Source organism: Pelodiscus sinensis, chromosome 30 (genome assembly GCF_052426305.1).
Source record: "Pelodiscus sinensis isolate ZL-2025 chromosome 30, ASM5242630v1, whole genome shotgun sequence".
NCBI classification, from domain to species: Eukaryota; Metazoa; Chordata; order Testudines; family Trionychidae; genus Pelodiscus; species Pelodiscus sinensis.
In genome coordinates this window covers 2,443,686-2,455,000 of record NC_143081.1, presented here as the reverse complement: position 1 = coordinate 2,455,000, position 11,315 = coordinate 2,443,686, and the positions used below count along the sequence as shown (strand labels likewise).

The following is an 11,315-nucleotide window of genomic DNA, read 5'->3' as shown; positions in this document are numbered from 1 at the left end:
CATATCGTCTGCCGATCCTGTTTGCGGAATAGGTTCTGCCTTTAAAACACCCTGTGTAGACCGGGCCATTTGTCGGGGAAAAAACTTCCTTTTACGCACGATCCTGTAAACCTCGATTTTTCTCAGTGGCCGACAGGTGCTTTGCAACAGGGTTTGCTCTTTGGGGCTGCCCTGAGAGGGCTTGTTTGCCAGAGGGGAAACTGAGTCATGGCAGGGTAAGAGACCTGCCCAGTTAGAGAGAGAGGGATGGGTTAGGGTTATGGCTGAGGGCAGGGGTGCGGAGAAATGAGGGGGAAGAAGAGTCTTGCAAGAAAACCTCTGACCACAAGGGGGCGCCAGGCATGGGGACACTCCACCCACAAAGCCACAACCCAGAGGTCTGTGTGAGTGAGGGATGGTATTTCGGGATGGGTGGTAGATTGTCACTGGCCAGTCCTGCTGGAAGGGCAGAACAAGTCGAGATCCACAGGGGTCTGTGGTGGGACCGGTTCTGTTCAAGATCGTCCTCAACGATTTCGATATCGGCATACACAGGACGCTTCTAACGTTTGCCGATGCTCCCAAGCTAGGAGGGGTTGCGAGTGCTTTGGAGGACGGGTCCTAATTCAACATGATCTGGACAAACTGGCGAAACGGTCGGAGGGCACCAGAATGAAGTGTGAGAAGGAGAGATGCAAAGTGCTCCACTTAGGAAGGACCAATCTGAGTCACACACACAGAAGAGGAAGCGACTCTCTAGGAAGGAGACCTAGAGAAACAGATCTAGGGGTCAGAGAGGCTCATAAGCTAAGTAGGAGTCAACCGCGTGACGCTGTTGCAAGAAAAGCAAAATAGATTCTGGGCAGCGTTCACAGGAGTGTTTTGAGGAAGACACAAGGAGTCGTTCTTCCGCTCTACTCTGCACCAATTAGGCCTCAGCTGGGTCTAATTCTGGGCATCACATTTCAGGAAAAATGTGGAGGAATTGGAGAAGGTCCAGAGAAGAGCAAGAAGGATGATGAAAGGTCTAGAGAACATAAACTAGGAGGTTAGACTGAAAGAATTGGGCTTGTTTCGTTTGGAAAGGAGAAGACGGAGAGGGAACATGAGAGCCGTTGTCAAGTATCTAAAAGGGTGTCACAGGGAAGAGGGAGGAAAATTGTTCTCCTTGGCCTCTGAGGACAGGACAAGAAGCAATGGGCTTAAACTGCAGCAAGGGAGGTTTAGGTTGGACATTAGGAAAAACTTCCTGCCTGTCAGGGTGATGAAACACAGGAATAAATTGCCCAGGGGGGTTGTGGGATCTCTATCAGCTTGGAAAAGAGGAGATTAAGGGAAGATAGGATGGAGGTCTATAAAATCGTGAGTGGTGTGGAGAAAGTGACTAAGGAGAAGTGATTTACTCGTTCTCAGAATATACACAGTAGGGGCCACCCAATGAAATGAATGGGAAACAGTTTTAAAACAAAGAAAAGGAAGTTCTTCTTCACACGGCACACAGTCAAGCTGTGGAACTCCTCGCCGGAGGAGGTTGGGAAGGCTTGGACTATAACAGGGTTTAAAAGAGAACTAGATACATTCAGAGAGGTTAGGTCCGTCAATGGCTATTAGCCAGGACGGGTAAGGAATGGGGTCCCTGGCCTCTGTGTGTCAGAGGGCGGAGGTGGATGGCAGGAGAGAGATCGCTTGATCATTCCCTGTCCGGTTCCCTCCCTCTGGAGCGCTGGGCGTTGGCCGCTGTCTCAGACAGGACACTGGGCTAGTGGGACCAGCACTTAGCGTTCTGCTAAGTGGCTTCCTCTGGGCTGAGGCCTGAGTTCTCCCCTCAGCCACCAGCCTCGTCTCCACCCATTAGACCGACCAGCCCTTCCCCTCTGAGCAGCCCAGTAGGGCTTTGTGCTCACGAAATCCAGCCACACATCGTCTGCTGCACACACTCCCACCCCCGCACCACAGCTGTGACAAGGTGCCTTCTGCAATGGCTCCTCTCACCAGCATTGGTTCTGAAGTCAACCCGTGCCTCAGTTTCCCCACTGCATCACTCCTTGGTGGGAAGAAAGCTGAGTGGACTCTCAGAGCAAAGGTTTCCCCCTCTCCTGACCCCTCCCTTGGGGAGCTCCCACTGGGCGATAAACCCAGCTCTGTTTGGGAAGCCTCGGCACATGTCCCTGAGCATGATCTAACCATTAGACATCACTTCCCTTCCAGAGCTGTGTAGATAATGTAAGACCCCCCCTCTGTTCTAACCACTAGACCCCCTTTCAGCTCAGGGTATGGACCTAAGAGGCCACAGAAATGCCAGCTGCCCCATGTATGTCCCACCGGACGTGAATCTATCTAGCTCTTTTATAAACCCTGTTAAAGTGCTGGTCTTCACAACATCCTCTGGCAAGGAGTTCCACCGGTTAACTGTGCGCTGTGTATCAGACGCAGATGATAATACCTCTGAGGCAGTAACAGGCCCCCGACCACTGTCGCTGTCTCTCTGATCCTCCAGCGTCACGGCCAAGGGGCTGTTCTCCGCTCCGGGAAGCAGCTCGGCGATTGGTGGGAACCACCAACCTCAGCCTAGTGCCACAGCGGAAGGAGTTGCCACTTGTGGTTCGAAGGGGAATCGCCCTGTTTGCGGCAGCAATGCGGGACCCATGACACACAGCGTGGGGAGGAGAAAGTAACCACAGTGAAGGAACCCAAACTCAAGAGGCCAGCGGGGTGTCATGAAAAGCTGGAGAGGGGCCATTTACAGGGAAACACGCAGCCTGGAATATACATAGAGAAGGAAAGACCTCAGGGTGAATGCGAATGAAATTTCTTTCTTTCTTTCTTTCTTTCTTTCTTTCTTTCTTTCTTTCTTTCTTTCTTTCTTTCTTTCTTTCTTTCTTTCTTTCTTTCTTTCAACACGCCCCGTCAGGAGATGAGCCTTCACATCTGTTTCTCGTATTCGTCGTCTCAGCGGGGTAGGAGCGTGGGGCTGGAGGCCTCGCTCGCCGTGGCGGGGCCAGACTGTCTGGGCTGATCGGCGACCAACTGAAATGGGACTGAGCAATACTCCCCTTGGCCTCAAGCCGAGCCCTGTGTGGGCTTGCGACCTGTAGAGGGAAGCACGTGAGGACGGCCGCAAAAACAGCCACATTGGGGAAGGGGACCCAGCAGGGGGCGCTGGGCCACAGGGAATGGGAGGGTCAGCAGGGGAAGCTGGGCTGCAGGGAGTCGGGAGGGAACCCAGCAGGGGGTACTGGGCTGCAGGGAGTGGGGCGGAGACACAGCAGTGGGTACTGGGCTGCAGGGAGTGGGACGGGGACCCAGCAGTGGGTACTGGGCTGCAGGGAGTGGGGCGGAGACACAGCAGGGGGCTCTGGGCTGCAGGGAGTGGGACAGGGACCCAGCAGGGGGCTCTGGGCTGCAGGGAGTGGGACGGGGACCCAGCAGGGGGCTCTGGGCTGCAGGGAGTGGGGCGGAGACACAGCAGGGGGCTCTGGGCTGCAGGGAGTGGGACAGGGACCCAGCAGGGGGCTCTGGGCTGCAGGGAGTGGGACGGGGACCCAGCAGGGGGCTCTGGGCTGCAGGGAGTGGGGCGGAGACACAGCAGGGGGCTCTGGGCTGCAGGGAGTGGGACAGGGACCCAGCAGGGGGCTCTGGGCTGCAGGGAGTGGGACGGGGACCCAGCAGGGGGCTCTGGGCTGCAGGGAGTGGGGCGGAGACACAGCAGGGGGCTCTGGGCTGCAGGGAGTGGGACAGGGACCCAGCAGGGGGCTCTGGGCTGCAGGGAGTGGGACGGGGACCCAGCAGGGGGCTCTGGGCTGCAGGGAGTGGGACGGGGACCCAGCAGGGGGTACTGGGCTGCAGGGAGTGGGACGGGGACCCAGCAGGGGGCTCTGGGCTGCAGGGAGTGGGGCGGAGACACAGCAGGGGGCTCTGGGCTGCAGGGAGTGGGACAGGGACCCAGCAGGGGGCTCTGGGCTGCAGGGAGTGGGACGGGGACCCAGCAGGGGGCTCTGGGCTGCAGGGAGTGGGGCGGAGACACAGCAGGGGGCTCTGGGCTGCAGGGAGTGGGACAGGGACCCAGCAGGGGGCTCTGGGCTGCAGGGAGTGGGACGGGGACCCAGCAGGGGGCTCTGGGCTGCAGGGAGTGGGGCGGAGACACAGCAGGGGGCTCTGGGCTGCAGGGAGTGGGACAGGGACCCAGCAGGGGGCTCTGGGCTGCAGGGAGTGGGACGGGGACCCAGCAGGGGGCTCTGGGCTGCAGGGAGTGGGGTGGAGACACAGCAGGGGGCTCTGGGCTGCAGGGAGTGGGACGGGGACCCAGCAGGGGGTGCTGGGCTGCAGGGAGTGGGACGGGGACCCAGCAGGGGGCTCTGGGCTGCAGGGAGTGGGACGGGGACCCAGCAGGGGGTACTGGGCTGCAGGGAGTGGGACGGGGACCCAGCAGGGGGCTCTGGGCTGCAGGGAGTGGGACGGGGACCCAGCAGGGGGTGCTGGGCTGCAGGGAGTGGGACGGGGACCCAGCAGGGGGTGCTGGGCTGCAGGGAGTGAGGCGGAGACACAGCAGGGGGCTGTGGGCTGCAGGGAGTGGGACAGGGACCCAGCAGGGGGCGCTGGGCTGCAGGGAGTGAGGCGGAGACACAGCAGGGGGCTCTGGGCTGCAGAGAGAGGGGTGGAGATCCAGCAGGGGGCACTTGGCTGCATGGATTGGGGTGGAGACCCAGCAGGGGACGCTGGGCTGCAGGGAGTGGGACGGGCACCCAGCAGGGGGTGCTGGACTGTGGTTGCCACTCCCCACCCACAAAAGAGTTGCCTTTCAGTCTGGCAGATGCCTCGGCAGTATGACTGGGTGGCAATTACCTGGCTGCGCCTCCCCAGAGACAGCTGCATTTCAGCAGGTGGGACAGAGGGATTTTAGGGGAAGCTACGGAGCTGGTAGGCATCTCAGAGTTACTTCCAGCACTAGCCTTTTTCCCAGGGGAGACTTGGGCAGAGAAATATCAGGGCTCCTCCAACGTTCTGGGGAAACTGAGGAAGGGAGGAGAGGGAAATGTGCCTCTACTCCAGAATGAGGCAATTACCTTCCCTCATCATGTAGAGGTGGAAGAGGAGGAAGAGGAGGCCGTTCGTGGCGAAGAAGAGTCCACACAAAGCCAGCTGCCCGACCCAGAAATTGCTGCGCTCTGTAAAAAGACAAAATCGATACAAAATAGCAGCCTGGTATCTCTGCTGCCCCCTGCTGGAGGGGAGTAGCCCTGCTCTGTGTGTATGTGTGTGTGTGTGTTCGGTCACCTGTCATGGTCACATTGATAGCCAAGCTCTTGAAGGACAGAAGCCACCTCCCGTTCATGTTCTCTTCGTACGCGCAGGCGAATTCCCCGGTGCTGTCGGGACCAGCCTGTGGGATGCGGAAATTCCGAGATCTGGCCCTCATCTCTGCTGCGTTGCCCTCCAGCCCCATGTCCTCAAGGGAGAAATTGCCTCCGTCCTTATAGAAGTGAAACCGCCGTTCTCTAGGATTGGCCGGGGCCGTGCAGGTGATAATCAGCGGGAGCCCGTCTCTCACCACTCCAGATGGAGGATCCACAGTCAGCACCGGCCAGGGAGGGTAATCTGAGCATGAGTCAGGAGGGGGAGGAGATGGAGAGAAAGCAGAGAGGTGCCCCAAACTCAACACGGATAAAGTTTCAGCTTATACCTCAGGCCTTCCTACATGAGGACTTTTGTGTAGCTGCAAGTGAGACTCTAAGCTTGCTACTAGGCAAGTGTTGCTAGACATTAATTTCCACATTGGGCAACCTGTTTCTAGGAGTGGAGACACCCAGTTCTTCTCGGGGACGGGATGGGACCAGGGTCCAGATTCTGCTTCACCATGTTGTTGTCAGACTAGTTGGGATATGGGGTACCAAGTTTTGAGCAACTGAGTAGCATGTTGTTGGCCTTTGGGTAGGCACATTGAGTGCCCTGTTTTTGGCTATGGTGTAGGCACATTGAGTACCATGTTGTTGGCCTTTGGGTAGGCACATTGAGTGCCATGTTTTTGGCTATGGTGTAGGCACATTGAGTACCATGTTGTTGGCCTTTGGGTAGGCACATTGAGTGCCGTGTTTTTGGCTATGGTGTAGGCACATTGAGTACCTAATTTGCCATTAGGTAAGGCTACCATGTCGTAGGGTAAAGTGGAGGGATAGCTCAGTGTCTTGAGCATTGGCTTGCTAAACCCAGGGCTCTGAGCTCAATCCTTGAGGCCATTTAGGGATCTCGGGCAAATCTGTCGGGGATAGTACTTAGTCCTGCTGTGAGAGTTGGGCGACTGGACTCAATGACCTCTCAAGGTCCCTTCCTGCTCTGTGAGATTGCATATCTCCATATATTATACTAAGGATCATGTTGTTGGCCATTGTCTAAGCATGAGTACTGTGTTGTTGACCATGCTGTAGGCATGATGAATGCCATGCAGTTGTGTAAGCATATTGTTGGCCATAGTGTGGGCATACTGAGTGTCATGTTGTTGGCCAATGATTATACATGTTCAGTGTCATGTTGTTGGCCAACTAGTAGGCACATTGAGTGCCATGATGTTGGCCATTGTGTGGGCATGTTGAATGTCATATTGTTCGCCAACAAATAGGCAAGTTGAGTGCCATGATGTTGGCCAATGAGTAGGCACATTCAGTGTCATGTTGTTGGTCATTGGGTAGGCACATGGAGTGTTATAAGCAGACAAATTGAGCGACATGTTGGCGGCCGGCGGCCACTAGGTAGACATGTTGAACGTTGAATGTCATATTATTGGCCATTGTGTAGGCATGGTGGGTCACAAGAGCTGGCTGTTGGGTGACCTCGCTGGTGGGTGTGTTCATAATGGAGTAGCCATGATCCTGGCAGTTGGTCTACTGTATTGGGTGGCTGTATTGACCGAGAAATCAGCCGTGTGGGGCAGCCATCGTTAGGATCTAAATGGCATTTGGGGGACTGTGTTGCTGGCTCCTTCCTTCTCATATTTTTGTCCGCCTATGTGTTTACGTGCCTTGCAAGGGTTCACCGAGCTCACCTCTCACTCTGATAGGGATCTTATTGCTCCAGTTGGACTTGATCACAGAATCAGCTTCAATCACCCAGTATCTGCAATAGTACAACCCCCCATCCTGAGATCCCATGAGGCTCGTGTTGTAGATCTCGATTCTCGTGGAAGACGTGGTGACTGAGATAGACTTCCCAATATCGTTGTTGAATTGGAAGCCTTGGATTCCAGCCACCGAAGGGGGAGCGGTGCATGTCATCTCCACAGTGTCTCCGGGGAGGTACTCCGGCTTCTGGGGCTGCAGAGACAAGGATGGGGCCACAGGGACACCTGGGGAAGGAAAACGTCCATGGGCACCAGCTGGGAAGGAAGGCAGAAGTGGCAGCCAGGAGAGGAGCCCCTGGCTGCCCCAGATTTGGCTACCGACAGGCCCAATTGGAGACTTAAGACCCACCCCCCTGGAGCAGAGGGGTACAGAATGGTGGGGCAAGGTCCATAGAAGGTGGGAATGGAGATGGGGAAGGAGCCAGATGTTCTGCGTCAATATGCTCCTAAACACAAGGCCTCGGGGGAAGATGCCCCCCAAAGCACACCCTATCCCTCACCTCCCACTAGGGGGCAGCAATGCGCCCATGCAGCCTCCAGACTCCCTGGGCAAAGAATCCACCAATTTGATTCAACCATGGGATCGGAGGGTGTGACAGACCGGGCCGGGACTGGGCACAGCTGAGGGCGTCCGCTCAGGGCGAATTGCTCAATCTTGGGGCTCCTTACAGCCCCCAGACTGGAAACCTTCCCAAATAGGCCACAAACCAGTCACACAGAGCGCTTCAGCTGCCAGCATGGCCAGCCAGAAGCCTCACAAGCAAAACCCTTTGACACCCCAGCTCTCTCCGGGCCCCAAACAGCCCCAGGTCTAACACTCAAGTGAGGGGTTTTAGAACCCAATCTCACCTACTCCGAACAAGTTCTGTCCAGTCCTAAGAAACCAGCCACAGATCCAGATCAATTTACACTCTGGACCTTACCCGCAAACCACACTGAGGGTATGTCTACACTACCCCGCTAGTTCGAACTAGCGGGGTAATGTATGCATACCGCACTTGCTAATGAAGCCCGGGATTTGAATTTCCCGGGCTTCATTAGCATAAGCGGGGAGCCGCCATTTTTAAATCCCCGCTGCTTCGAACCCCGTGTAGCGCGGCTACACGGGGCTCGAACTAGGTAGTTCGGACTAGGGTGCCTATTCCGAACTACCGGTACACCTCGTTTCACGAGGAGTACCGGTAGTTCGGAATAGGACCCTAGTCCGAACTACCTAGTTCGAGCCCCGTGTAGCCGCGCTACACGGGGTTCGAAGCAGCGGGGATTTAAAAATGGCGGCTCCCCGCTTATGCTAATGAAGCCCGGGAAATTCAAATCCCGGGCTTCATTAGCAAGTGCGGTATGCATACATTACCCCGCTAGTTCGAACTAGCGGGGTAGTGTAGACATACCCTGAGCCAATCCTTTAGCATCTACAATCTAAAAGTTTATTAATAAAAGAAAGAAAATCACGACAGTGAGGTTGTTAAAGGATCCTACATTACATGCATTGAATCTCCCAGTTCTCGATGCAGGCTCTAGCAGAGATGCTATGATTGCTGGCTTAACAGCCCTTGGTGCACATCCTATGTCAGGATGGGTCCACAGGTCTTTCCGGCTCATTGATCCCTGCAAACTGCTTCTGGGATGAAGAGATGAGCTGAGGACCAAGATGGAGTCGGCCACATGGTATATTTATACATCCTTCCTGGTCTTTTCTAAGCTGGTGACAGTCACATGGTCAGTGGCCGGGCACCTAGATTCCTTCTCAGGTGGGTTTCTGGTACTTAAGAGACCGATTGTCCCTGGAACCTTGCTAACTAGCATGCCCATAGGGTGAACATTCCCTGCCTATTGCTCAACCACAGACAGAGAAGCGTCCAGTATTAACACAGAGTACATATTCCTACCTCCACACACAGACATTATACAGGTATATGAAGAGCAGATACACAATCAGTAGAAAGTAAGTGCTTGTTTGACACCTCCCATGGCCCCCTTTGCACCAACTTACTCCCCCCCTTGGGTACAGCAGTGATCTGGCTGCTCCCCTCAAAATCCAGTAACGTTTCAGAGGGTGACTCTGAGCTGGTGCTGGAATGGCCACTGGGCTGGATGAAGAGAGATTGGTCTTCGCATGGGGGAAATGGATGGGTTTCCCCCCACAGATCCCCCCCCCCCAAGATCCCAAGCCCCAGAGCATAAGCCCTGAGAAATCCTTCTCCAGAGACTTTCCCACCCCAAAATGAATTATTGTAGCTGGCTCAGAAGTCCACGTTACCTTGAAGGAGCACCAGCTGGGGCAGAAGCTGAAGAGTGGCTGAAAGAGAAAAGAGAGGAAGAGTGATGGTTCTGGGCTGGGAGGAAGGGGAGGACAAGTATGCTGGGAGTTAGGGATGCGAGGAAAAAGGTGGGGAGAGAGGGGAGAGGGGGCGTGGACTATGGGATAGTGCAGCTCAGGTGTGAAAGAAAGAAAGAAAGAAAGAAAGAAAGAAAGAAAGAAAGAAAGAAAGAAAGAAAGAAAGAAAGAAAGAAAGAAAGAAAGAAAGAAAGAAAGAAAGAAAGAAAGAAAGAAAAGGCAGAGAGAGGACACAGAAGGAAAGACTGCCAGAGAGAGAGACAGACAGCCAGAAAACAAGCCAGGAAGAAAAGAAAGAGAAAGCAAAACAGTAGAATGATCTGGAAAGAAAAAAAAGGAAAAAGGAAAAGGAGAAAAACAAGTTCAACAAGGACAAGTGCAGAGTCCTGTCCTTGGGCCGGAAGAATCCCAAACATTGTTACAGGCTGGGGACCGACGGGCTAAGCAGCCGTTCTGCAGAAAAGGACCTGGGGGTTACAGTGGAGGAGAAGCTGGATATGAGCAAACAGGATGCTCTTGTAGACAAGAATCCTAGTGACATATTGGGGGGCATTAGGAGGAGCATGGCCAGCAGATCTAGGGAAGTGATTATTCCCCTTTATTCGACTCTAGTGAGGCCACATGTGGAATATTGTGTCCAGTTCTGGGCCCCCCACTACAGAAAGGATGTAGGCACATTGGAGAGGGGCCAGCGGACGGCAACCAAAATGATTCGGGGGTTGGAGCACATGCCCTATGAGCAGAGGCTGAGGGAGTTGGGTCTGTTTAGTCTGCAGAAGAGAAGAGCGAAGGGGGATTTGAGAGCAGCCTTCAACTTCCTGCAGGGGGTTCCCAAGAGGCTGGCGAGAGGCTGGTCTCAGTGGGGGCGGATGCCAGAACAAGGAGCGATGGGCTCAAATCGCAGTGCGGGAGGTTAGGGTGGAGATTAGAAAAAACGATTTCCCTAGGCAGGTGGGGAAGCGCTGGGCTGGGTTCCCGAGGGAGGGGGTGGAATCTCCATCCCTCAAGGTGTTAAAGTCCTGGCTTGACCAAGCCCTGGCTGGGATGGTTGAGTTGGGGTTGTTCCTGTTTTGGGCAGGGGGCTGCACTCGGTGCCTCCCAAGGTCTTAGCCCATGCTGGGGTTCTGGGATCCTCAGAAAACCAAGGGCGCAGCATGGAGAAGCAGAAGCACTAACTAGTAGGAGACGCCCTTGAAAGGAAGTGCAAAGCAAGGCAGAGACTGAAACCAGAGAGACGCTAAGCAGAGAAAAGCCGGGGGGAGGAGGAGAAAGCCAGCAAGCCAGCAGGAAAGATACGAGACCGCTCAAGAGAGAGCAGCGGAAGAACCAGACCGCGATAACAGAGGCAAGCAAGCAAGAAACACACTAGAAAGAGAGAGCCAATGGCGGGGGGAGTGAGAAAGGCTGAAGGAAGGAGGGGAGCCGGCCGGCCAGGAGGGCCGGAGGAGAGGTAGAAGCGAGCAAGGAAGGACACAGGTGGAGGGGGGCGCTTACCCAGCAGAAGTAGAGTCCGCGCCATGCTGAGCCGGTCACTCTGAACTGGGAGCTGGGTGGTGTGGACATGCCTCTCAGCCTCCACACCAGGCGCGAGGCGTCGCGTCATCCCATCTGGGCACTTGTGAAATCTAACCACACACTGGCCACCCGCTCAGGATGTTTCTCTGCCCCCCTCTCTTCCGGCGCCTTGCAAATGCAGCTCAGCTCAGCAAGACGTGATCCACTGCAAAGGCCTCCTCCGCTGCGTGGGGAAACTGAGTCACAGCCCCGGCCAAGCTGGCAGCCTGAGGGCAGATGGGAGGGGAAAACATCTGCGGGGTGGTTATGCTCGGGTATCGGCACTGAAGCGAGGTCGTGGAAGGCCTGTGCCTGGAGGTCCCTAAGGCCCAT

The 11,315-nt window shown here is 55.4% G+C and overlaps 1 protein-coding gene across 1 annotated transcript in view; it reads right to left on the bottom strand.

The window, feature by feature from the left end:
* Nucleotides 1–11,071, bottom strand: part of LOC102452743 (uncharacterized) — an 11,982-nt gene extending 911 nt beyond the window's left edge. Inside the window, exons 1-6 of the mRNA XM_075911790.2 lie at nt 10,923–11,071; nt 9,351–9,389; nt 7,016–7,315; nt 5,254–5,574; nt 5,043–5,144; nt 1–3,068 (exon numbers count right to left, since the gene is read on the bottom strand). The exon at nt 1–3,068 is cut by the window's left edge and continues 911 nt beyond it. Of these exons, the coding sequence (XP_075767905.2) occupies nt 3,040–3,068; nt 5,043–5,144; nt 5,254–5,574; nt 7,016–7,315; nt 9,351–9,389; nt 10,923–11,031 (900 nt within the window). The 5' untranslated portion in view covers nt 11,032–11,071 and the 3' untranslated portion in view covers nt 1–3,039. The remainder of the gene's footprint in view (nt 3,069–5,042; nt 5,145–5,253; nt 5,575–7,015; nt 7,316–9,350; nt 9,390–10,922) is intronic.
* Between the last annotated feature and the right edge of the window lie 244 nt (nt 11,072–11,315).